This window comes from Dreissena polymorpha, chromosome 1 (assembly GCF_020536995.1).
Source record: "Dreissena polymorpha isolate Duluth1 chromosome 1, UMN_Dpol_1.0, whole genome shotgun sequence".
Lineage (NCBI taxonomy): Eukaryota > Metazoa > Mollusca > Bivalvia > Myida > Dreissenidae > Dreissena > Dreissena polymorpha.
Genome location: NC_068355.1, coordinates 45,572,603 through 45,599,545, shown reverse-complemented (window position 1 = coordinate 45,599,545; position 26,943 = coordinate 45,572,603). Strand labels below are relative to the sequence as shown.

Sequence of the window (26,943 nt, the reverse complement as noted above, 5' to 3'; positions counted from 1 at the left end):
AAGACGGACCTATAGTAAACCCAACCATCCGGCCCAGGTTAGTTGAGATGGAGCAAGGATGACAGGTTTAGAAAGGTGAGCCGTTAGGTAAACCCAACCATCCGGCCCAGGTTAGTTGAGATGGAGCAAGGATGACAGGTTTAGAAAGGTGAGCCGTTAGGTAAACCCAACCATCTGGCCCAAGAAGTTAGTGGAGATGGAAGCAAGGAGGTTTAGAAAGGCGAGCCGTTAGGTAAACCCAACCATCCGGCCAAGGAGATTAGTGGAGATGGATGCAAGGATGAGAGGTTTAGAAAGGCGAGCCATTAGGTAAACCCAACCATCCGGCCCAGGTTAGTTGAGATGGAAGCAAGGATGAAAGGTTTAGAAAGGTGAGCCGTTAGGTAAACCCAACCATCCGGCCCAAGAAGTTAGTGGAGATGCAAGGAGGTTTAGAAAGGCAAGCCGTTAGGTAAACCCAACCATCCGGCCAAGGAGATTAGTGGAGATGGATGCAAGAATGAGAGGTTTAGAAAGGTGAGCCGTTAGGTAAACCCAACCATCCGGCCCAAGAAGTTAGTGGAGATGGAAGCAAGAAGGTTTAGAAAGGCAAGCCGTTAGGTAAACCCAACCATCCGGCCAATGAGATTAGTGGAGATGGATGCAAAAATGAGAGGTTTAGAAAGGCGAGCTGTTAGGTAAACCCAACCATCCGGCCCAGGTTTGTTAGATTGGAAGCAAGGATGAGAGGTTTACAAAGGTGAGCCGTTAGGTAAACCCAACCATCCGGCCCAACAAGTTAGTGGAGATGGAAGCAAGGAGGTTTAGAAAGGTGAGCCGTTAGGTAAACCCAACCATCCGGCCCAAGAAGTTAGTGGAGATGGAAGCAAGGAGGTTTAAAAAGGCAAGCCGTTAGGTAAACCCAACCATCCGGCCAAAGAGATTAGTGGAGATGGATGCAAGAATGAGAGGTTTAGAAAGGCGAGCCGTTAGGTAAACCCAACCATCCGGCCCAGGTTAGTTGAGATGGAGCAAGGATGACAGGTTTAGAAAGGTGAGCCGTTAGGTAAACCCAACCATCCGGCCCAAGAAGTTAGTGGAGATGGAAGCAAGGAGGTTTAGAAAGGCGAGCCGTTAGGTAAACCCAACCATCCGGCCAAGGAGATTAGTGGAGATGGATGCAAGGATCAGAGGTTTAGAAAGGCGAGCCGTTAGGTAAACCCAACCATCCGGCCCAGGTTTGTTAGATTGGAAGCAAGGATGAGAGGTTTAGAAAGGTGAGCTATTAGGTAAACCCAACCATCCTGCCCAAGAAGTTAGTGGAGATGGAAGCAAGGAGGTTTAATAAGGCAAGCCGTTAGGTAAACCCAACCATCCGGCCAAGGAGATTAGTGGAGATGGATGCAAGAATGAGAGGTTTAGAAAGGCGAGCCATTAGGTAAACCCAACCATCCGGCCCAGGTTAGTTGAGATGGAGCAAGGATGACAGGTTTAGAAAGGCGAGCCGTTAGGTAAACCCAACCATCCGGCCCAAGAAGTTAGTGGAGATGGAAGCAAGGAGGTTTAGAAAGGCGAGCCGTTAGGTAAACCCAACCATCCGGCCAAGGACATTAGTGGAGATGGATGCAAGGATGAGAGGTTTAGAAAGGCGAGCCATTAGGTAAACACAACCATCCAGCCCAGGTTAGTTGAGATGGAAGCAAGGATGAGAGGTTTAGACAGGTGAGCCGTTAGGTAAACCCAACCATCCGGCCCAAGAAGTTAGTGGAGATGGAAGCAAGAAGGTTTAGAAAGGCAAGCCGTTAGGTAAACCCAACCATCCGGCCAAGGAGATTAGTGGAGATGGATGCAAGAATGAGAGGTTTAAAAAGGCAAGCCGTTAGGTAAACCCAACCATCCGGCCAAGGAGATTAGTGGAGATGGATGCAAGGATGAGAGGTTTAGAAAGGCGAGCCGTTAGGTAAACCCAACCATCCGGCCAAGGTTTGTTAGATTGGAAGCAAGGATGAGAGGTTTAGAAAGGTGAGCCGTTAGGTAAACCCAACCATCCGGCCCAAGAAGTTAGTGGAGATGGAAGCAAGGAGGTTTAGAAAGACAAGCCGTTAGGTAAACCCAACCATCCAGCCAAGGAGATTAGTGGAGATGAATGCAAGAATGAGAGGTTTAGAAAGGCGAGCCGTTAGGTAAACCCAACCATCCGGCCCAAGAAGTTAGTGGAGATGGAAGCAAGGAGGTTTAGAAAGGCGAGCCGTTAGGTAAACCCAACCATCCGGCCAAGGAGATTAGTGGGGATGGATGCAAAAATGAGAGGTTTAGAAAGGCGAGCTGTTAGGTAAACCCAACCATCCGGCCCAGGTTTGTTAGATTGGAAGCAATGATGAGAGGTTTACAAAGGTGAGCCGTTAGGTAAACCCAACCATCCGGCCCAACAAGTTAGTGGAGATGGAAGCAAGGAGGTTTAGAAAGGTGAGCCGTTAGGTAAACCCAACCATCCGGCCCAAGAAGTTAGTGGAGATGGAAGCAAGGAGGTTTAAAAAGGCAAGCCGTTAGGTAAACCCAACCATCCGGCCAAGGAGATTAGTGGAGATGGATGCAAGAATGAGAGGTTTAGAAAGGCGAGCCGTTAGGTAAACCCAACCATCCGGCCAAAGAGATTAGTGGAGATGGATGCAAGAATGAGAGGTTTAGAAAGGCGAGCCGTTAGGTAAACCCAACCATCCGGCCCAGGTTAGTTGAGATGGAGCAAGGATGACAGGTTTAGAAAGGTGAGCCGTTAGGTAAACCCAACCATCCGGCCAAGGTTTGTTAGATTGGAAGCAAGGATGAGAGGTTTAGAAAGGTGAGCCGTTAGGTAAACCCAACCATCCGGCCCAAGAAGTTAGTGGAGATGGAAGCAAGAAGGTTTAGAAAGGCAAGCCGTTAGGTAAACCCAACCATCCGGCCAATGAGATTAGTGGAGATGGATGCAAAAGTGAGAGGTTTAGAAAGGCGAGCTGTTAGGTAAACCCAACCATCCGGCCCAGGTTTGTTAGATTGGAAGCAAGGATGAGAGGTTTACAAAGGTGAGCCGTTAGGTAAACCCAACCATCCGGCCCAACAAGTTAGTGGAGATGGAAGCAAGGAGGTTTAGAAAGGTGAGCCGTTAGGTAAACCCAACCATCCGGCCCAAGAAGTTAGTGGAGATGGAAGCAAGGAGGTTTAAAAAGGCAAGCCGTTAGGTAAACCCAACCATCCGGCCAAAGAGATTAGTGGAGATGGATGCAAGAATGAGAGGTTTAGAAAGGCGAGCCGTTAGGTAAACCCAACCATCCGGCCCAGGTCAGTTGAGATGGAGCAAGGATGACAGGTTTAGAAAGGTGAGCCGTTAGGTAAACCCAACCATCTGGCCCAAGAAGTTAGTGGAGATGGAAGCAAGGAGGTTTAGAAAGGCGAGCCGTTAGGTAAACCCAACCATCCGGCCAAGGAGATTAGTGGAGATGGATGCAAGGATCAGAGGTTTAGAAAGGCGAGCCGTAAGATAAACCCAACCATCCGGCCCAGGTTTGTTAGATTGGAAGCAAGGATGAGAGGTTTAGAAAGGTGAGCTATTAGGTAAACCCAACCATCCTGCCCAAGAAGTTAGTGGAGATGGAAGCAAGGAGGTTTAATAAGGCAAGCCGTTAGGTAAACCCAACCATCCGGCCAAGGAGATTAGTGGAGATGGATGCAAGAATGAGAGGTTTAGAAAGGCGAGCCGTTAGGTAAACCCAACCATCCGGCCCAGGTTAGTTGAGATGGAGCAAGGATGACAGGTTTAGAAAGGCGAGCCGTTAGGTAAACCCAACCATCCGGCCCAAGAAGTTAGTGGAGATGGAAGCAAGGAGGTTTAGAAAGGCGAGCCGTTAGGTAAACCCAACCATCCGGCCAAGGAGATTAGTGGAGATTGATGCGAGAATGAGAGGTTTAGAAAGGCGAGCCGTTAGGTAAACCCAACCATCCGGCCCAGGTTTGTTAGATTGGAAGCAAGGATGAGAGGTTTAGAAAGGCAAGCCGTTAGGTAAACCCAACCATCCGGCCCAAGAAGTTAGTGGAGATGGAAGCAAGGAGGTTTAGAAAGACAAGCCGTTAGGTAAACCCAACCATCCGGCCAAGGAGATTAGTGGAGATGGATGCAAGGATGAGAGGTTTAGAAAGGCGAGCTGTTAGGTAAACCCAACCATCCGGCCCAGGTTTGTTAGATTGGAAGCAAGGATGAGAGGTTTAGAAAAGTGAGCCGTTAGGTAAACCCAACCATCCGGCCCAAGAAGTTAGTGGAGATGGAAGCAAGGAGGTTTAGAAAGGCAAGCCGTTAGGTAAACCCAACCATCCGGCCAAGGAGATTAGTGGAGATGGATGCAAGAATAAGAGGTTTAGAAAGGCGAGCCGTTAGGTAAACCCAACCATCCGGCCCAGGTTAGTTGAGATGGAGCAAGGATGACAGGTTTAGAAAGGTGAGCCGTTAGGTAAACCCAACCATCCGGCCCAAGAAGTTAGTGGAGATGGAAGCAAGGAGGTTTAGAAAGGCAAGCCGTTAGGTAAACCCAACCATCCGGCCAAGGAGATTAGTGGAGATGGATGCAAGGATGAGAGGTTTAGAAAGGCCAGCCGTTAGGTAAACCCAACCATCCGGCCCAGGAGGTTAGTGGAGATGGAAGAAAGGATGACAGGTTTAGAAAAGGGAGCCGTTACGTAAACCCAACCATCTGGCCCATGATTCCAACCACTTCTTTAAAGTACAAACAAAAATATGGCTACAGAGTTATGAAACATGCACAGAATATAGGCACTTGCAAACTGCAGAATACGAGAATTTACAGATACCAAAACAAAACCAACAAGGGCTGTTTGTAAAACATGCATGCCCCCCATATGGGCTGTCCGTTGTAGTGGCAGCCATTGTGTAAATACGTTTTTTGTCAATGTGACCTTGACCTTTGACCTAGTGACCTGAAAATCAATAGGGGTCATCTGCGAGTCATGATCAATCTACCTATGAAGTTTCATGATCCTAGGCGTATGCGTTCTTGAGTTATCAACCGAAAACAATTTTACTATTTCGGGTCACCATGACCTTGACCTTTGACCTAGTGACCTCAAAATCAATAGGGGTCATCTGCGAGTCATGATCAATCTACCCATGAAGTTTCATGATCCTAGGCGTATACGTTCTTGAGTTATCATCCGGAAACCATTTTACTATTTCGGGTCACCGTGACCTTGACCTTTGACCTAGTGACCTCAAAATCAATAGGGGTCATCTGCGAGTCATGATCAATCTACCCATGAAGTTTCATGATCATAGGCGTATGCGTTCTTGAGTTATCATCCGGAAACCATTTAACTATTTCGGGTCACCCTGACCTTGACCTTTGACCTAGTGACCTCAAAATCAATAGGGGTCATCTGCGAGTCATGATCAATGTACCTATGAAGTTTCATGATCCTATGCCCAAGCGTTCGAGTTATCATCTGACAACCACCTGGTGGACGGACCGACCGACAGACCGACATGAGCAAAGCAATATACCCCCTCTTCTTCGAAGGGGGACATAAAAATTCAAAATGTTGATGGGGCTTTACAATCTGCTGATGACTCACTGCTTCAACACTATGACTTGTTATTTATATTTGCAACATCACAATTATCAAATCACGTGAGATACAAAGTAAAATACACATTATTGTTAATACAATAAATCCTAACCTTTATTTAGTAATATTAACTTAATATATAACAATGTACAAATGATCAGCTCTAAAATATGCCTGCTTACACTCAAGACTGCCCAGAACACAATAAATCTATCTTAAAAATAGAGGGAAAGTGTCACTTGAATAAACTGGTTTAAACTCAGTCAAGTGTTACAACTGGTCAGTGTGTGAGACATCTGTCTTAGTGTGTTATTTTGCCGTCTGTAGGTATCGGTTTCCATGTTTATTCTCGCACAGCTTCTGAAATTCTCAAAGTATATTAGTACCAATGATAATTGGTGTTGTTTCTGAAAATGTTGTATCAGGTGAAATAAGAAATAAAGCTGGTTGCTGTTCAGTATCTTGGACACCATCTGTTGTATCTAGTTCAACTTCAATGTAACCAGAGTATGGCAATCTAGAACCACTGGCACATTCAATGTTCATAATGTCTGAAACAGTTAAAAGATTAATGTTGATCATAAATTCACAAATTCTACTTGCAAACAGCTTAAATACACATAAACACTTCTATCTAATCAATCTAACTCACTTAAAACTATCAGTGCATTCACTGAAATAATTAAAACATTTAACCTTTGAGATTAATTAAAATAAAATTTAAATGAGAATTCTAACATCAATCTGAAAAAAAAATCATTAGTTCATCATCTATTTCAATACACAATGTACTCAGGATATGCAAAGAGTTTTACTTAATTAATGCACTTAAGTTCTATTAAATAATGCACTGAGTTTTATTGTATTAATGCACTAATTTCAATTAATTAATGCACTATGTTTTATTTAACTAATGCACTAACTTCAATTTAATAATAAGTTTCACTTAGTTAATACACTTTGTTTCACTTAACTAATGCACTAAGTTCACTTAAATTATGTACCAAGTTCACTTAAATAATGTACTAAGTTCACTTAAATAAATCACTTAGTTCACTTAAATAATGCACTAAGTTCACTTAAATAATGCACTAAGTTCACTTAAATAATGTACTAAGCTTCACTAAATTTTAACTTTACTGAAGTTAACAAGTATCTACTACAATGTATGCAAATGTAGAAATCAATACACACACAAAAAACACAATTGTTAATCAAAGGTATTAACTGCTACCAAATTGTTCAAATTAAACAACAAGTCAAAATAAGTGACACTGCTTTCAAATTAATTGATATCAACTCAATCAATTTGAAATTATCAATTAACGAGTAACTAAAATAAAATGAATATTTAATTCAGGAAACAATTCAAATGCAAAAGTTCAGATATGTGAACTTGACCGCACACAACTACAATATGTATTTTTAACAACTATCATGTAACACATAGTCTTAATACTAATTGTTCTAATTAATTCTATTTACTAACATTAAAATACTGATTTAACTATTATTAATTTCTACTTGCTTTCAATATCAATGCAATCTGAATGAAAATTGTTTAATTAAATTATTTAATTAGTTTTATTTAAATTAACCTTAATTACTACAAGTCAATGTCAAGATAAATCAGTTAAATATCATTTCCATCTTAAGAGACACAATCTTATAGTAATTAAATTATTTATAATATTTTTGTTTTTGTTTGTACTGTCTAACTCATAAAGTATCATACTTTAACTAAATAGCATTATCATATGCAATAATTGTTCAAGTATTCCTGTTTAAAGAAGAACTAAAGATTTAATTTCAATGCAAACTAACTTCTCTTATCCAATTTCTTCTTTATTATGTCCCATCAGAACATGTGCTTTGAAGCTTAATTCTCCCAACTTAAGAAATACCGTAATTACTCTATGTTTTCGGACACTTAAAAATAATTATTTTCTTTCGTGTCCAAAAATTTAGATACGAAAAATATTTAAAAATTACGAGTGTCCAAAAATTTAGAAACATACATGTTATGGTAGTTTGTCAATTATTGTAATGAAATAAAACCAATTATAAATGTGCAATAATTTTATTGTGTTGTACTCTCCTTTACCTGCTGCAAATCAAGTACAACTTCACTTATTTACAATCGCTTACCTGAAATGGTTTGTAAAAAACGTCATAAAAACAACCATACTGCTTCCTGAATACTATAAAATTTCAAACGCTGTTGGGTGAAACCATCGTTTATTTAACAGGTATACATTGTAATCTACCCAATAACGCAATTGTAATGGTCCATTGCCCTCAGGGCATTCTATGCCAGGTTTTATTACGTTAAACCGGTTGTAAAACTCCATGATCGAAGGGTCCCAGATAAGCGAAAACAGGGCAAAAATCTAGTAAACTAGTGCTGTTAAATATACTGTCCAAAACATTGGAGTCATTAATTATGGACGAAAATCCGTATGTCCGAAAATAAAGAGTCACGAAAAATAATAATTTTGGCTAAAAAAGAGGGTGTCCGAAAACTTAGAGTGTCCGAAAACTTAGAGTAATTACGGTAGGTCAATGGTCAGTTGATTTAGTCAACCAATGATACAAGACACTCCAGACCAGTGTCAAATGATGTCACTATGGGGAATACCTCTATAGCCAATCAAATGAGAGTTCAAAATAAAGAACAATCTGTGTCAAGTAATGATCAATGATGCATGAGCTTGTCAAAATATTTACATGAAAATGTGTAACAAAGTGCATTCATACATGTATTTACATTATACTGGTACTTCAGTCTTCAGTGATTACTGTTTGAGTTATGCTCTGTACACTAAAAGTACAAACTGGTTTAATTACAGTATTAAAGATACCAAAGACCTGTATTCAAGGTTGCAATGTACTAAACAAGCTAAAAGAATGAAAATAAATGCATATTTAGTAGTTTAAGACATTTAGTGTAAGAAACATCACCAGGGTTTGCAAAATGGTAGAACCAACCATCTGGCCCCCTTTGGAGGAGATAAGGCAGAAACAGGCAGAAGAGTGTAAGACAAGACGGACCTATGGTAGAATCAACCATCTGGCCTGCTTGGGAGGGAGAGAAGGCAGAAACAGGGAGAAGAGTGTAAGACAAGACAGACCTATGGTAGAACCAACCATCTGGCCCGCTTGGGAGGAGAGAAGGCAGAAACAGGAATGAGAGAGGAAGACAAGACGGACCTATGGTAGAACCAACTATCTGGCACGCTTGGGAGGGAGAGAAGGCAGAAACAGGGAGAATAGTGTAAGACAAGACAGACCTATGGTAGAACCAACCATCTGGCCTGCTTGGGAGGGAGAGAAGGCAGAAACAGGCAGAAGAGTGTAAGACAAGACGGACCTATGGTAGAACCAACCATCTGGCCCGCTTTGGAGGAGATAAGGCAGAAACAGGCAGAAGAATGTAAGAAAAGACAGACCTATGGTAGAACCAACCATCTGGCCTGCTTGGGAGGAGAGATAAGGCAGAAATAGGGAGAAGAGTGTAAGACAAGACAGACCTATGGTAGAACAAACCATCTGGCCCCTTGGGAGGAGAGAGAAGGCAGAAACAGGGAGAAGAGTGTAAGACAAGACAGACCTATGGTAGAACCAACCATCTGGCCCGCTTGGGAGGGGAGACAAGGCAGAAACAGGGATGAGAGAGGAAGACAAGACGGACCTATGGTAGAACCAACCATCTGGCCTGCTTGGGAGGGAGAGAAGGCAGAACAGGGAGAAGAGTGTAAGACAAGACAGACCTATGGTAGAACCAACCATCTGGCCCGCTTGGGACGGGAAAGAAGGCAGAAACAGGGAGAAGAGTGTAAGACAAGACGGACCTATGGTAGAACCAACCATCTGGCCCGCTAGGGAGGGCAGAGAAGGCGGAAGCAGGGAGAAGATTGTAAGACAAGACGGACCAATGGTAGAACCAACCATCTGGCCCGCTTGGGAGGAGATAAGGCAGAAACAGGCAGAAGAGTGACGTTTCATGATCCTAGGCGTATGCGTTCTTGAGTTATCATCCGGAAACCATTTTACTATTTCGGGTCACTGTGACCTTGACCTTTGACCTAGTGACCTCAAATCAATAGGGGTCATCTGCGAGTCATGATCAATCTACCTATGAAGTTTCATGATCATAGGCCAAAGCGTTCTTGAGTTATCATCTGACAACCACCTGAAGGACGGACCGACAGACCGACCGACAGACAGACCGACTGACATGAGCAAAGCAATATACCCCCTCTTCTTCGAAGGGGGGCATAAAAATAGAGGGAAAGTGTCACTTGAATAAACTGGTTTAAACTCAGTCAAGTGTAACAACTGGTCAGTGTGTGTCATATGATGACATCTGTCTCGGTGTGTTAAAGTTCTGAAAGAAGTAAACCAAGGATATGTTAATTATGCCGTCTGTAGGTATCGGTTTCCATGTTTATTCTGGCACAGCTTCTGAAATTCGCAAAGTATATTAGTACCGATGATAATTGGTGTTGTTTCTGAAAATGTTGTATCAGGTGAAATAAGAAATAAAGCTGGTTGCTGTCCAGTATCTGGGACACCATCTGTTGTATCTAGTTCAACTTCAATGTAACCAGTGTATGGCAATCTAGAACCACTGGCACATTCAATGTTCATAATGTCTGAAACAGTTAAAAGATTAATGTTAATCATAAATTCACAAATTCTACTTGCAAACAGCTTAAATACACATAAACACTTCTATCTAATCAATCTAACTCACTTAAAACTATCAGTGCATTCACTGAAATAATTAAAACATTTAACCTTTGAGATTAATTAAAATAAAATTTAAATGAGAATTCAAACATAAATCTGAAAAAAAAAATCATTATTAGTTCATCATCTATTTCAATACACAATGTACTCAGGATATGCAAAGAGTTTTACTTAATTAATGCACTTAAGTTCTATTAAATAATGCACTGAGTTTTATTGTATTAATGCACTAATTTCAATTAATTAATGCACTATGTTTTATTTAACTAATGCACTAACTTCAATTTAATAATAAGTTCACTTAAATTATGTACCAAGTTCACTTAAATAATGTACTAAGTTCACTTAAATAAATCACTTAGTTCACTTAAATAATGCACTAAGTTCACTAAAATAATGCACTAAGTTCACATAAATAATGTACTAAGCTTCACTAAATTTTAACTTTACTGAAGTTAACAAGTATCTACTACAATGTATGCAAATGTAGAAATCAATACACACACAAAAAACACAATTGTTAATCAAAGGTATTAACTGCTACCAAATTGTTCAAATTAAACAACAAGTCAAAATAAGTGACACTGCTTTCAAATTAATTGATATCAACTCAATCAATTTGAAATTATCAATTAACGAGTAACTAAAAAAAAAATGAATATTTAATTCAGAAAACAATTCAAATGCAAAAGTTCAGATATGTGAACTTGACCGCACACAACTACAATATGTATTTTTAACAACTATCATGTAACACATAGTCTTAATACTAATTGTTCTAATTAATTCTATTTACTAACATTAAAATACTGATTTAACTATTATTAATTTCTACTTGCTTTCAATATCAATGCAATCTGAATGAAAATTGTTTAATTAAATTATTTAATTAGTTTTATTTAAATTAACCTTAATTACTACAAGTCAATGTCAAGATAAATCAGTTAAATATCATTTCCATCTTAAGAGACACAATCTTATAGTAATTAAATTATTTATAATATTTTTGTTTTTGTTTGTACTGTCTAACTCATAAAGTATCATACTTCAACTAAATAGCATTATCATATGCAATAATTGTTCAAGTATTCCTGTTTAAAGAAGAACTAAAGATTTAATTTCAATGCAAACTAACTTCTCTTATCCAATTTCTTCTTTATTATGTCCCATCAGAACATGTGCTTTGAAGCTTAATTCTCCCAACTTAAGAAATAGGTCAATGGTCAGTTGATTTAGTCAACCAATGATACAAGACACTCCAGACCAGTGTCAAATGATGTCACTATGGGGAATACCTCTATAGCCAATCAAATGAGAGTTCAAAATAAAGAACAATCTGTGTCAAGTAATGATCAATGATGCATGAGCTAACGAAGTGCATTCATACATGTATTTACATTATACTGGTACTTCAGTCTTCAGTGATTACTGTTTGAGTTATGCTCTGTACACTAAAAGTACAAACTGGTTTAATTACAGTATTAAAGATACCAAAGACCTGTATTCAAGGTTGCAATGTACTAAACAAGCTAAAAGAATGAAAATAAATGCATATTTAGTAGTTTAAAACATTTAGTGTAAGAAACATCACCAGGGTTTGCAAAATGGTAGAACCAACCATCTGGCCCGCTTTGCAGGAGATAAGGCAGAAACAGGCAGAAGAGTGTACGACAAGACGGACCTATGGTAGAATCAACCATCTAGCCTGCTTGGGAGGGAGAAAAGGCAGAAACAGGGAGAAGAGCGTAAGACAAGACAGACCTATGGTAGAACCAACCATCTGGCCCGCTTGGGAGGAGAGAAGGCAGAAACAGGAATGAGAGAGGAAGACAAGACATACCTATGGTAGAACCAACCATCTGGCACACTTGGGAGGGAGAGAAGGCAGAAACAGGGAGAAGAGTGTAAGACAAGACAGACCTATGGTAGAACCAACCATCTGGCCCGCTTGGGAGGGCAGAGATGGCGGAAGCAGGGAGAAGATTGTTAAACAAGACGGACCTATGGTAGAACCAACCATCTGGCCCGCTTGGGAGGGAAGAGAAGACGGAAGCAGGGAGAAGATTGCAAGACAAGACGGACCTATGGTAGAACCAACCATCTGGCCCGCTTGGGAGGAGAGATAAGGCAGAAACAGGGATGAGAGAGGAAGACAAGACGGACCTATGGTAGAACCAACCATCTGGCCTGCTTGGGAGGGAGAGAAGGCAGAACAGGGAGAAGAGTGTAAGACAAGACAGACCTATGGTAGAACCAACCATCTGGCCCGTTTGGGACGGGAAATAAGGCAGAAACAGGGAGAAGAGTGTAAGACAAGACTGGCCTATGGTAGAACCAACCATCTGACCTGCTTTGGAGGAGAGATAAGGCAGAAACAGGCAGAAGAGTGTAAGATATGACGGACCTATGGTAGAACCAACCATGTGGCCTGCTTGGGAGGGAGAGAAGGCAAAAACAGGGAGAAGAGTGTAAGACAAGACTGACCTATGGTAGAACCAACCATCTGGCCTGCTTTGGAGGAGAGATAAGGCAGAAACAGGCAGAAGAGTGTAAGACAAGACGGACCTATGGTAGAACCAACCATCTGGCCTGCTTGGGAGGGAGAGAAGGCAGAAACAGGCAGAAGAGTGAAAGACAAGACGGACCTATGGTAGAACCAACCATCTGGCCTGCTTGGGAGGAGAGATAAGGCAGAAACAGGGAGAAGAGTGTAAGACAAGACAGCCCTATGGTAGAACAAACCATCTGGCCTGCTTGGGAGGAGAGAGAAGGCAGAAACAGGGAGAAGAGTGTAAGACAAGACAGACCTATGGTAGAACCAACCATCTGGCCCGCTTTGGAGGAGATAAGGCAGAAACAGGCAGAAGAGTGTAAGACAAGACGGACCTATGGTAGAATCAACCATCTGGCCTGCTTGGGAGGTAGAGAAGGCAGAAACAGGGAGAAGAGTGTAAGACAAGACGGACCTATGGTAGAACCAACCATCTGGCCCGCTTTGGAGGAGATAAGGCAGAAACAGGCAGAAGAGTGTAAGAAAAGAAAGACCTAGGGTAGAACCAACCATCTGGCCCGCTTGGGAGGAGAGAGAAGGCAGAAACAGGGAGAAAAGTGTAAGACAAGACAGACCTATGGTAGAACCAACCATCTGGCCCGCTTTGGAGGAGATAAGGCAGAAACAGGCAGAAGAGTGTAAGACAAGACAGACCTATGGTAGAACCAACCATCTGGCCCCTTGGGAAGAGAGAGAAGGCAGAAACAGGGAGAAGAGTGTAAGACAAGACAGACCTATGGTAGAACCAACCATCTGGCCCGCTTGGGAGGGGAGACAAGGCAGAAGCAGGGATGAGAGAGGAAGACAAGACGGACCTATGGTAGAACCAACCATCTGGCCTGCTTGGGAGGGAAAGAAGGCAGAACAGGGAGAAGAGTGTAAGACAAGACAGACCTATGGTAGAACCAACCATCTGGCCCGCTTGGGACGGGAAAGAAGGCAGAAACAGGGAGAAGAGTGTAAGACAAGACGGACCTATGGTAGAACCAACCATCTGGCCCGTTTGGGAGGGCAGAGAAGGCGGAAGCAGGGAGAAGATTGTAAGACAAGACGGACCTATGGTAGAACCAACCATCTGGCCCGCTTGGGAGGAGATAAGGCAGAAACAGGCAGAAGAGAGAAGTTTCATGATCCTAGGCGTATGCGTTCTTGAGTTATCCAGAAACCATTTTACTATTTCGGGTCACCGTGACCTTGACCTTTGACCTAGTGACCTCAAATCAATAGGGGTCATCTGCGAGTCATGATCAATCTACCTATGAAGTTTCATGATCATAGGCCAAAGCGTTCTTGAGTTATCATCTGACAACCACCTGAAGGACGGACCGACAGACCGAACGACAGACAGACCGACCGACATGAGCAAAGCAATATACCCCCTCTTCTTCGAAGGGGGCATAAAAATAGAGGGAAAGTGTCACTTGAATAAACTGGTTTAAACTCAGTCAAGTGTAACAACTGGTCAGTGTGTGTCATATGATGACATCTGTCTCGGTGTGTTAAAGTTCTGAAAGAAGTAAACCAAGGATATGTTAATTTTGCCGTCTGTAGGTATCGGTTTCCATGTTTATTCTGGCACAGCTTCTGAAATTCGCAAAGTATATTAGTACCGATGATAATTGGTGTTGTTTCTGAAAATGTTGTATCAGGTGAAATAAGAAATAAAGCTGGTTGCTGTCCAGTATCTGGGACACCATTTGTTGTATCTCGTTCAACTTCAATGTAACCAGAGTATGGCAATCTAGAACCACTGGCACATTCAATGTTCATAATGTCTGAAACAGTTAAAAGATTAATGTTGATCATAAATTAACAAATTCTACTTGCAAACAGCTTAAATACACATAAACACTTCTATCTAATCAATCTAACTCACTTAAAACTATCAGTGCATTCACTGAAATAATTAAAACATTTAACCTTTGAGATTAATTAAAATAAAATTTAAATGAGAATTCAAACATAAATCTGAAAAAAAAATCATTATTAGTTCATCATCTATTTCAATACACAATGTACTCAGGATATGCAAAGAGTTTTACTTAATTAATGCACTGAGTTTTATTGTATTAATGCACTAATTTCAATTAATTAATGAACTATGTTTTATTTAACTAATGCACTAACTTCAATTTAATAATAAGTTTCACTTAATTAATACACTTTGTTTCACTTAACTAATGCACTAAGTTCACTTAAATTATGTACCAAGTTCACTTAAATAATGTACTAAGTTCACTTAAATAAATCAATAGTTCACTTAAATAATGCACTAAGTTCACTTAAATAATGCACTAAGTTCACTTAAATAATGTACTAAGCTTCACTAAATTTTAACTTTACTGAAGTTAACAAGTATCTACTACAATGTATGCAAATGTAGAAATCAATACACACACAAAAAACACAATTGTTAACCAAAGGTATTAACTGCTACCAAATTGTTCAAATTAAACAACAAGTCAAAATAAGTGACACTGCTTTCAAATTAATTGATATCAACTAAATCAATTTGAAATTATCAATTAAAGAGTAACTAAAATAAAATGAATATTTAATTCAGAAAACAATTCTAATGCAAAAGTTCAGATATGTGAACTTGACTGCACACAACTACAATATGTATTTTAAACAACTATCATGTAACACATAGTCTTAATACTAATTGTTCTAATTAATTCTATTTACTAACATTAAAATACTGATTTAACTATTATTAATTTCTACTTGCTTTCAATATCAATGCAATCTGAATGAAAATTGTTTAATTAAATTATTTAATTAGTTTTATTTAAATTAACCTTAATTACTACAAGTCAATGTCAAGATAGATCAGTTAAAAATCATTTCCATCTTAAGAGACACAATCTTATAGTAATTAAATTATTTATAATATTTTTGTTTTTGTTTGTACTGTCTAACTCATAAAGTATCATACTTCAACTAAATAGCATTATCATATGCAATAATTGTTCAAGTATTCCTGTTTAAAGAAGAACTAAAGATTTAATTTCAATGCAAACTAACTTCTCTTATCCAATTTCTTCTTTATTATGTCCCATCAGAACATGTGCTTTGAAGCTTAATTCTCCCAACTTAAGAAATAGGTCAATGGTCAGTTGATTTAGTCAACCAATGATACAAGACACTCCAGTCCAGTGTCAAATGATGTCACTATGGGGAATACCTCTATAGCCAATCAAATGAGAGTTCAAAATAAAGAACAATCTGTGTCAAGTAATGATCAATGATGCATGAGCTTGTCAAAATATTTACATGAAAATGTGTAACGAAGTGCATTCATACATGTATTTACATTATACTGGTACTTCAGACTTCAGTGATTACTGTTTGAGTTATGCTCTATACACTAAAAGTACAAACTGGTTTAATTACAGTATTAAAGAGACCAAAGACCTGTATTCAAGGTTGCAATGTACTAAACAAGCTAAAAGAATGAAAATAAATGCATATTTAGTAGTTCAAGACATTTAGTGTAAGAAACATCACCAGGGTTTGCAAAATGGTAAAACCAACCATCTGGCCCGCTTTGGAGGAGATAAGGCAGAAACAGGCAGAAGAGTGTAAGACAAGACGGACCTATGGTAGAATCAACCATCTGGCCTGCTTGGGAGGGAGAGAAGGCAGAAACAGGGAGAAGAGTGTAAGACAAGATGGACCTATGGTAGAACCAACCATCTGGCCAGCTTTGGAGGAGATAAGGCAGAAACAGGCAGAAGAGTGTAAGAAAAGACAGACCTATGGTAGAACCAACCATCTGGCCTGCTTGGGAGGAGAAATAAGGCAGAAACAGGGACAAGAGTGTAAGACAAGACAGACCTATGGTAGAACCAACCATCTGGCCCCTTGGGAAGAGAGAGAAGGCAGAAACAGGGAGAAGAGTGTAAGACAAGACAGACCTATGGTAGAACCAACCATCTGGCCCGCTTGGGAGGGGAGACAAGGCAGAAGCAGGGATGAGAGAGGAAGACAAGACGGACCTATGGTAGAACCAACCATCTGGCCTCCTTGGGAGGGAAAGAAGGCAGAACAGGGAGAAGAGTGTAAGACAAGACAGACCTATGGTAGAACCAACCATCTGGCCCGCTTGGGACGGGAAAGAAGGCAGAAACAGGGAGAAGAGTGTAAGACAAGACGGACCTATGGTAGAACCAACCATCTGGCCCGCTTGGGAGGGCAGAGAAGGCGGAAGCAGAGAGAAGATTGTAAGACAAGACGGACCTATGGTAGAACCAACCATCTGGCCCGCTTGGGAGGAGATAAGGCAGAAACAGGCAGAAGAGTGAAGTTTCATGATCCTAGGCGTATGCGTTCTAGAGTTATCATCCGGAAACCATTTTACTATTTCGGGTCACCGTGACCTTGACCTTTGACCTAGTGACCTCAAATCAATAGGGGTCATCTGCGAGTCATGATCAATCTACCTATGAAGTATCATGATCATAGGCCAAAGCGTTCTTGAGTTATCATCTGACAACCACCTGAAGGACGGACCGACAGACCGACCGACAGACAGACCGACCGACATGAGCAAAGCAATATACCCCCTCTTCTTCGAAGGGGGGCATAAAAATAGAGGGAAAGTGTCACTTGAATAAACTGGTTTAAACTCAGTCAAGTGTAACAACTGGTCAGTGTGTGTCATATGATGACATCTGTCTCGGTGTGTTAAAGTTCTGAAAGAAGTAAACCAAGGATATGTTAATTTTGCCGTCTGTAGGTATCGGTTTCCATGTTTATTCTGGCACAGCTTCTGAAATTCGCAAAGTATATTAGTACCGATGATAATTGGTGTTGTTTCTGAAAATGTTGTATCAGGTGAAATAAGAAATAAAGCTGGTTGCTGTCCAGTATCTGGGACACCATCTGTTGTATCTCGTTCAACTTCAATGTAACCAGAGCATGGCAATCTAGAACCACTGGCACATTCAATGTTCATAATGTCTGAAACAGTTAAAAGATTAATGTTGATCATAAATTCACAAATTCTACTTGCAAACAGCTTAAATACACATAAACACTTCTATCTAATCAATCTAACTCACTTAAAACTATCAGTGCATTCACTGAAATAATTAAAACATTTAACCTTTGAGATTAATTAAAATAAAATTTAAATGAGAATTCAAACATAAATCTGAAAAAAAAAATCATTATTAGTTCATCATCTATTTCAATACACAATGTACTCAGGATATGCAAAGAGTTTTACTTAATTAATGCACTTAAGTTCTATTAAATAATGCACTGAGTTTTATTGTATTAATGCACTAATTTCAATTAATTAATGCACTATATTTTATTTAACTAATGCACTAACTTCAATTTAATAATAAGTTTCACTTAATTAATACACTTTGTTTCACTTAACTAATGCACTAAGTTCACTTAAATTATGTACCAAGTTCACTTAAATAATGTACTAAGTTCACTTAAATAAATCATTTAGTTCACTTAAATAATGCACTAAGTTCACTAAAATAATGCACTAAGTTCACTTAAATAATGTACTAAGCTTCACTAAATTTTAACTTTACTGAAGTTAACAAGTATCTACTACAATGTATGCAAATGTAGAAATCAATACACACACAAAAAACACAATTGTTAACCAAAGGTATTAACTGCTACCAAATTGTTCAAATTAAACAACAAGTCAAAATAAGTGACACTGCTTTCAAATTAATTGATATCAACTAAATCAATTTGAAATTATCAATTTAAGAGTAACTAAAATAAAATGAATATTTAATTCAGAAAACAATTCAAATGCAAAAGTTCAGATATGTGAACTTGACCGCACACAACTACAATAAGTATTTTTAACAACTATCATGTAACACATAGTCTTAATACTAATTGTTCTAATTAATTCTATTTACTAACATTAAAATACTGATTTAACTATTATTAATTTCTACTTGCTTTCAATATCAATGCAATCTGAATGAAAATTGTTTAATTAAATTATTTAATTAGTTTTATTTAAATTAACCTTAATTACTACAAGTCAATGTCAAGATAAATCAGTTAAATATCATTTCCATCTTAAGAGACACAATCTTATAGTAATTAAATTATTTATAATAATTTTGTTTTTGTTTGTACTGTCTAACTCATAAAGTATCATACTTCAACTAAATAGCATTATCATATGCAATAATTGTTCAAGTATTCTTGTTTAAAGAAGAACTAAAGATTTAATTTCAATGCAAACTAACTTCTCTTATCCAATTTCTTCTTTATTATGTCCCATCAGAACATGTGCTTTGAAGCTTAATTCTCCCAACTTAAGAAATAGGTCAATGGTCAGTTGATTTAGTCAACCAATGATACAAGACACTCCAGACCAGTGTCAAATGATGTCACTATGGGGAATACCTCTATAGCCAATCAAATGAGAGTTCAAAATAAAGAACAATCTGTGTCAAGTAATGAACAATGATGCATGAGCTTGTCAAAATATTTACATGAAAATGTGTAACGAAGTGCATTCATACATGTATTTACATTATACTGGTACTTCAGACTTCAGTGATTACTGTTTGAGTTATGCTCTGTACACTAAAAGTACAAACTGGTTTAATTACAGTATTAAAGATACCAAAGACCTGTATTCAAGGTTGCAATGTACTAAACAAGCTAAAAGAATGAAAATAAATGCATATTTAGTAGTTCAAGACATTTAGTGTAAGAAACATCACCAGGGTTTGCAAAATGGTAGAACCAACCATCTGGCCCGCTTTGAAGGAGATAAGGCAGAAACAGGCAGAAGAGTGTAAGACAAGACGGACCTATGGTAGAATCAACCATCTGGCCTGCTTGGGAGGGAGAGAAGGCAGAAACAGGGAGAAGAGTGTAAGACAAGACAGACCTATGGTAGAACCAACCATCTGGCCCGCTTGGGAGGAGAGAAGGCAGAAACAGTAATGAGAGAGGAAGACAAGACGGACCTATGGTAGAACCAACCATCTGGCACGCTTGGGAGGGAGAGAAGGCAGAAACAGGGAGAAGAGTGTAAGACAAGACAGACCTATGGTAGAACCAACCATCTGGCCCGCTTGGGAGGGCAGAGAAGGCGGAAGCAGGGAGAAGATTGTAAGACAAGACGGACCTATGGTAGAACCAACCATCTGGCCCGCTTGGGAGGTAAGAGAAGGCGGAAGCAGGGAGAAGATTGCAAGACAAGACGGACCTATGGTAGAACCAACCATCTGGCCCGCTTGGGAGGAGAGATAAGGCAGAAACAGGGATGAGAGAGGAAGACAAGATGGACCTATGGTAGAACCAACCATCTGGCCTGCTTGGGAGGGAGAGAAAGCAGAACAGGGAGAAGAGTATAAGACAAGACAGACCTATGGTAGAACCAACCATCTGGCCCGCTTGGGACGGAAAAGAGGGCAGAAACAGGGAGAAGAGTGTAAGACAAGACTGACCTATGGTAGAACCAACCATCTGGCCTGCTTTGGAGGAGAGATAAGGCAGAAACAGGCAGAAGAGGGTAAGACATGACGGACCTATGGTAGAACCAACCATCTGGCCTGCTTGGGAGGGAGAGAAGGCAGAAACAGGGAGAAGAGTGTAAGACAAGACTGACCTATGGTAGAACCAACCATCTGGCCTGCTTTGGAGGAGAGATAAGGCAGAAACAGGCAGAAGAGTGTAAGACAAGACGGACCTATGGTCGAACCAACCATCTGGCCTGCTTGGGAGGGAGAGAAGGCAGAAACAGGCAGAAGAGTGTAAGACAAGACGGACCTATGGTAGAACCAACCATCTGGCCCGCTTTGGAGGAGATAAGGCAGAAACAGGCAGAAGAATGTAAGAAAAGACAGACCTATGGTAGAACCAACCATCTGGTCTGCTTGGGAGGAGAGATAAGGCAGAAACAGGGAGAAGAGTGTAAGACAAGACAGATCTATGGTAGAACAAACCATCTGGCCCCTTGGGAGGAGAGAGAAGGCAGAAACAGGGAGAAGAAGGTAAGACAAGACAGACCTATGGTAGAACCAACCATCTGGCCCGCTTGGGAGGGGAGACAAGGCAGAAACAGGGATGAGAGAGGAAGACAAGACGAACCTATGGTAGAACCAACCATCTGGCCTGCTTGGGAGGGAGAGAAGGCAGAACAGGGAGAAGAGTGTAAGACAAGACAGACCTATGGTAGAACCAACCATCTGGCCCGCTTGGGACGGGAAAGAGGGCAGAAACAGGGAGAAGAGTGTAAGACAAGACGGACCTATGGTAGAACCAACCATCTGGCCCGCTTGGGAGGAGATAAGGCAGAAACAGGCAGAAGAGTGAAGTTTCATGATCCTAGGCGTATGCGTTCTTGAGTTATCATCCGGAAACCATTTTACTATTTCGGGTCACTATGACCTTGACCTTTGACCTAGTGACCTCAAATCAATAGGGGTCATCTGCGAGTCATGATCAATCTACCTATGAAGTTTCATGATCATAGGCCAAAGCGTTCTTGAGTTATCATCTGACAACCACCTGGTGGACGGACCGACAGACCGACCGACAGACAGACCGACCGACATGAGCAAAGCAATATACCCCCTCTTCTTCGAAGGGGGGCATAAAAATAGAGGGAAAGTGTCACTTGAATAAACTGGTTTAAACTCAGTCAAGTGTAACAACTGGTCAGTGTGTGTCATATGATGACATCTGTCTCGGTGTGTTAATGTTCTGAAAGAAGTAAACCAAGGATATGTTAATTTTGCCGTCTGTAGGTATCGGTTTCCATGTTTATTCTGGCACAGCTTCTGAAATTCGCAAAGTATATTAGTACTGATGATAATTGGTGTTGTTTCTGAAAATGTTGTATCAGGTGAAATAAGAAATAAAGCTGGTTGCTGTCCAGTATCTGGGACACCATCTGTTGTATCTCGTTCAACTTCAATGTAACCAGAGTATGGCAATCTAGAACCACTGGCACATTCAATGTTCATAATGTCTGAAACAGTTAAAAGATTAATGTTGATCATAAATTCACAAATTCTACTTGCAAACAGCTTAAATACACATAAACACTTCTATCTAATCAATCTAACTCACTTAAAACTATCAGTGCATTCACTGAAATAATTAAAACATTTAACCTTTGAGATTAATTAAAATAAAATTTAAATGAGAATTCAAACATAAATCTGAAAAAAAAATCATTATTAGTTCATCATCTATTTCAATACACAATGTACTCAGGATATGCAAAGAGTTTTACTTAATTAATGCACTTAAGTTCTATTAAATAATGCACCGAGTTTTATTGTATTAATGCACTAATTTCAATTAATTAATGCACTATGTTTTATTTAACTAATGCACTAACTTCAATTTAATAATAAGTTTCACTTAATTAATACACTTTGTTTCACTTAACTAATGCACTAAGTTCACTTAAATTATGTACTAAGTTCACTTAAATAATGTACTAAGTTCACTTAAATAAATCACTTAGTTCACTTAAATAATGCACTAAGTTCACTTAAATAATGCACTAAGTTCACTTAAATAATGTACTAAGCTTCACTAAATTTTAACTTTACTGAAGTTAACAAGTATCTACTACAATGTATGCAAATGTAGAAATCAATACACACACAAAAAACACAATTGTTAATCAAAGGTATTAACTGCTACCAAATTGTTCAAATTAAACAACAAGTCAAAATAAGTGACACTGCTTTCAAATTAATTGATATCAACTCAATCAATTTGAAATTATCAATTAAAGAGTAACTAAAATAAAATGAATATTTAATTCAGAAAACAATTCAAATGCAAAAGTTCAGATATGTGAACTTGACCGCACACAACTACAATATGTATTTTTAACAACTATCATGTAACACATAGTCTTAATACTATATGTTCTAATTAATTCGATTTACTAACATAAAAATACTGATTTAACTATTATTAATTTCTACTTGCTTTCAATATCAATGCAATCTGAATGAAAATTGTTTAATTAAATTATTTAATTAGTTTTATTTAAGTCTATTACTATCAGTCAATGTCAAAATAAATCAGTTAAATATCATATACATCTTAAGAGACACAATCTAACAGTTATTAAATTATTAATAATATTTTTGTTTTTGTTTGTACTGTCTAACTCATAAAGTATCATACTTCAACTAAATAGCATTATCATATGCAATAATTGTTTAAGTATTCCTGTTTAAAGAAGATCTTAATTTCAATGCAAACTAACTTCTCCTAACCAATTTTTTCTTTATTATGTCCAGCCAGAACATGTGCTTTGAAGCTTAATTCTCCCAACTTAAGAAATAGGTCAATGGTCAGTTGATTTAGTCAACCAATGATATAAGACACTCCAGACCTGTGTCAAATGATGTCACTATGGGGAATACCTCTATAGCCAATCAAATGAGAGTTCAAAATAAAGAACAATCTGTGTCAAGTAATGTTCGATAATGCATGAGCTTGTCAAAATATTTACATGAAAATGTGTAAGGAAGGGCATTTATACATGTATTTACATTATACTGGTACTTCAGACTTCAGTGATTACTGTTTGAGTTATGCTCTGTACACTAAAAGTAGGAACTGGTTTAATTACAGTAATAAAGATACAAAAGACCTGTATTCAAGGTTGCATTGTACTAAACTAGCTAAAAGAATGAAAATAGATGCATATTTAGTAGTTCAAGACATTTAGTGTAAGAACCATCACCAGGGTTTGCAAAAAATGGGGTTATAGTTAGATTTCAGTGAAATCACTGTCTACAATATCACTTCCAGCAAATATCAAATATTCGGATCTGCAGTTATTTGAACAGAGATTTTACAAATTACACAAAAATAAGCACTAAATAATAAAATAACCAGTTTGGACTGGGAAACTATAACTGCAGTTCCTGAATATTTTGAAAACAATGTGTACTATATTTTGAAAACAATGTGTACTCACGATACTGTTACAGGTTACATCTGCGAAATTGGCCACTAGATCACAATGTCACTATCCAGTCCTTTAATTTGCAGCGGCACTGGTTAAAGTCACACACTTCACATAACACACAAAATTCAGTGTCACTGATAAAACACAATAAAAACTGATAAAGTTCTAGTCCGTAGATCCTCCAAACTTGAACGTGAAGTACGCAATGGTCTTGTCCCCCGTTGGGCGCCATTTGTAATATAGTGTCTTTCTGGTTGGGTTCAATGTTGAATTTCATTATGGTCAGTATATAAAACTTTAAACAATATCTTTCAATAATATTGTATTCAATTTTATAATAGTGTTCATAAGAAAATCTTTATCACGAAACACTGTACAGTAGAGTTACACAATTCCCTGTAGATTGGATCAAGACTTTTAAAGCCCTGCAATTACACAATAACATACACATAAATATCATATAGAAAACATATAGAATAACCTGCAAGTAAATCATGTTCACACATAAACTTATTAACAGGATGTGTTCTAGTGTCCCAATTAAAATAATCCTTTACACATGTATAAATATTCTTTAGGCAATACATATGATAATACAATGCATAGACAAGGGACAAAATTGTCACAAAACCAGGCTTTCATTGTGAAAAAAAATCTGATAAAGGGAGACAACTCAAACTGAACTTTTGAAATGAACAAACAAAATTAACCCCCTTTGTAAGTTTGTTTTAAAATAAATATATTTTTAGTCGTGGCGACCTTGACATTGGAGATATTGACGTGATTCTTTCGTGCGACACACCGTCCCATGATGGTGAACAAATGTGCCAAATGATTTTAAAATCTCATAATGAATGACATAGTTATAGCCCAGACAAGCTCAGTTATGGCTATTTTTTACCTTTGAACTCAAAGTGTGACCTTGACCTTGGAGATATTGACGTAATTTTTTCGCGCGACACACCGTCTAATGATGGTTAACAAATGTGCCAAATGATTTTAAAATCTCACAATAAACGACAAAGTTATGGCCCGGACAAGCTTGTTCCGCCCGCCTGCCAGCCCGCCAGCCAGCCAGCCAGCCAGCTCGCCCGCATTCGCCAATCTAATAACCAGTTTTTTCCTTCGGAAAACCTGGTTAAAAACAGTTAACATCACAGATATAAATTAGAAACAAAAGTTATGTTTTCTTCTCTTTCACACATACACACAGAATACATATCAACATACCAAATGTGGTTTGGGCTTTTACATCAGTCTGTCTGCCTCTCTTGTCTCACTGACTCGTGATGGTTAAAACTGCAACATAAGATTTATGGTGCACAATAGAAAGAGAGTGATAACTGCATATAGGACTTACAAAATGGAAAAGCACAGTACTCTCCCAAATACAGGTTTATACACAAAACCTCAAAACAAAGTATTTACAAGTAGAGCACTACCCATTTGCAATTGATTCAAAAGTATATAATAACTACAAAAATGTACAAAAGTGTATTTCATGTTTAATACAAATTAGTTCTAACCTGGTAAGAAGAAATACAAATGAAGTTATAAAAATCTGCAGCTCAAGCAAAAACTGACTGCTGACACTTTGACTGTCCAGAACACAATGCAAAAGAGAGGGAAAAATAATCTGGCTGAACAGGTTTTAAAATCAATCAACTGTTGTAATTGGTCACAGTGATCACCTGACTGAGTTGATTTAAAGTCAGTCAACTATGACATTTGGTCACAGTGGTCTAAGATAGATAATTGACTGATAGAATTATTGGAAATTCTACCTGGTTACACCGTTACAGTGTTTTTATAGTCATTCAAAGCTTTCAATTAATCTTCACCAATTATCATTCCCCAGTACCAATCCTGTTTTAATCAACCTGTAATAGATAAGTTGGCATATGATGACCACAAATCTTCAAAACAATTGTTGTAGCACATGTAGTGTTAAGTAGGAAAATAAATTGTACTTTATATGTTACAGTGCTCTGTTGGTCCTCTGACAGAATAGAAGCCCACTCATGTCATCAACTAACAAGAGCTGTCAAAAGACAGCGCGCACGACTATTCCAGTGCTTGACAGAATAACATAAGCCATCATGGGGAAATTGTTCATATTCAATAAGGTCAAGGTAATATAGTCATATTCTAAGTGGAAGAGGACCTTAATTGAAACAAATTGATTGCTTATGTTTTAAAGAAGTTGTACTTTATAGATGATTCTGAGTTCAGGTATATTTTCCACAATCTATTGAACATTTGTAAAGAAATAAAACAAACTAATAAGATTTTATTTCAAGTTTGATAGCAATAGCTTGGGTAGCATGGTTGGAAGCTCCTTCAAAAATAAAATAAAAAAATATTTGTTGTTCTTTTTTTACCATGTTGGGGGGGGGGGGGGGTTGTAGGTGGGTGAAGAGGGGTGTATAATGTGGGAGTGTGGTCATTTATTAATGATCTTTCAAAAACAAGAGCTTATCACAGTAGTGCCAAATCCCGCCGACATGTGTTTGCTTGTATGATAACATTTGTTTTAGAGATTAGAATAATATTTTTAAAACAAATAAAAAGAGATAATTAAAAAACTATGGCTGAAAGAGTTATGGTTCACAGCACTTCTCCTAGTTGCCATCTGTTTATATTTCAAGTTTCAAGTAAATCCCTTCAGTAGATTTAGAGGTATGCTCCGGACAAAAATTTACTTTGAAATTCAATAAAGGGAGATAATTCAAAAACTAAGGTAGTAAAAGTTATGGTTCTTAGTCACTGCACTACTCCTGCTTGCCATCTGTTCATATATGAAGTTTCAAGTAAATCCCTTCAGTAGATTTAGAGTAATGCTCAAAAATTTACTTTAAAATTATATAAAAGGGGAGATAATTCAACAACTATGGTAGATAGAGTTATGGTTCTTCTCCTAGTTGCCATCTGTATATATTGTAAGTTTAAAGTAAATCCATTCAATAGATTTGGAGTTATGCTCTGGACAAAGTTTCGGACAGACAGACAGATGGACGGACAGACGGGACCAATTACTATATCCCCTCAAAAAAAAAATTCAGCGGGAATAATAAGAAACAAGAGGGCCAAGATG

General features: G+C 38.6%; 1 protein-coding gene across 3 annotated transcripts in view; it reads right to left on the bottom strand.

Moving 5' to 3' along the window:
• Nucleotides 1-22,107, bottom strand: part of LOC127865094 (uncharacterized) — a 32,143-nt gene extending 10,036 nt beyond the window's left edge. The window contains exons 1-4 of one of the 3 annotated variants that reach the window (XM_052404992.1): nucleotides 20,672-20,722; nucleotides 19,947-20,027; nucleotides 13,787-13,867; nucleotides 13,468-13,546 (exon numbers count right to left, since the gene is read on the bottom strand). In XM_052404992.1, the coding sequence (XP_052260952.1) occupies nucleotides 13,468-13,546; nucleotides 13,787-13,867; nucleotides 19,947-20,027; nucleotides 20,672-20,690 (260 nt within the window). In that variant the 5' untranslated portion in view covers nucleotides 20,691-20,722. Of the gene's footprint in view, nucleotides 1-13,467; nucleotides 13,547-13,786; nucleotides 13,868-16,366; nucleotides 16,813-19,946; nucleotides 20,028-20,671; nucleotides 20,723-20,911; nucleotides 21,100-21,152 lie in introns of those variants that run through there. The other 2 variants (XR_008042480.1, XR_008042479.1) reach the window with 2 other exon arrangements.
• Between the last annotated feature and the right edge of the window lie 4,836 nt (nucleotides 22,108-26,943).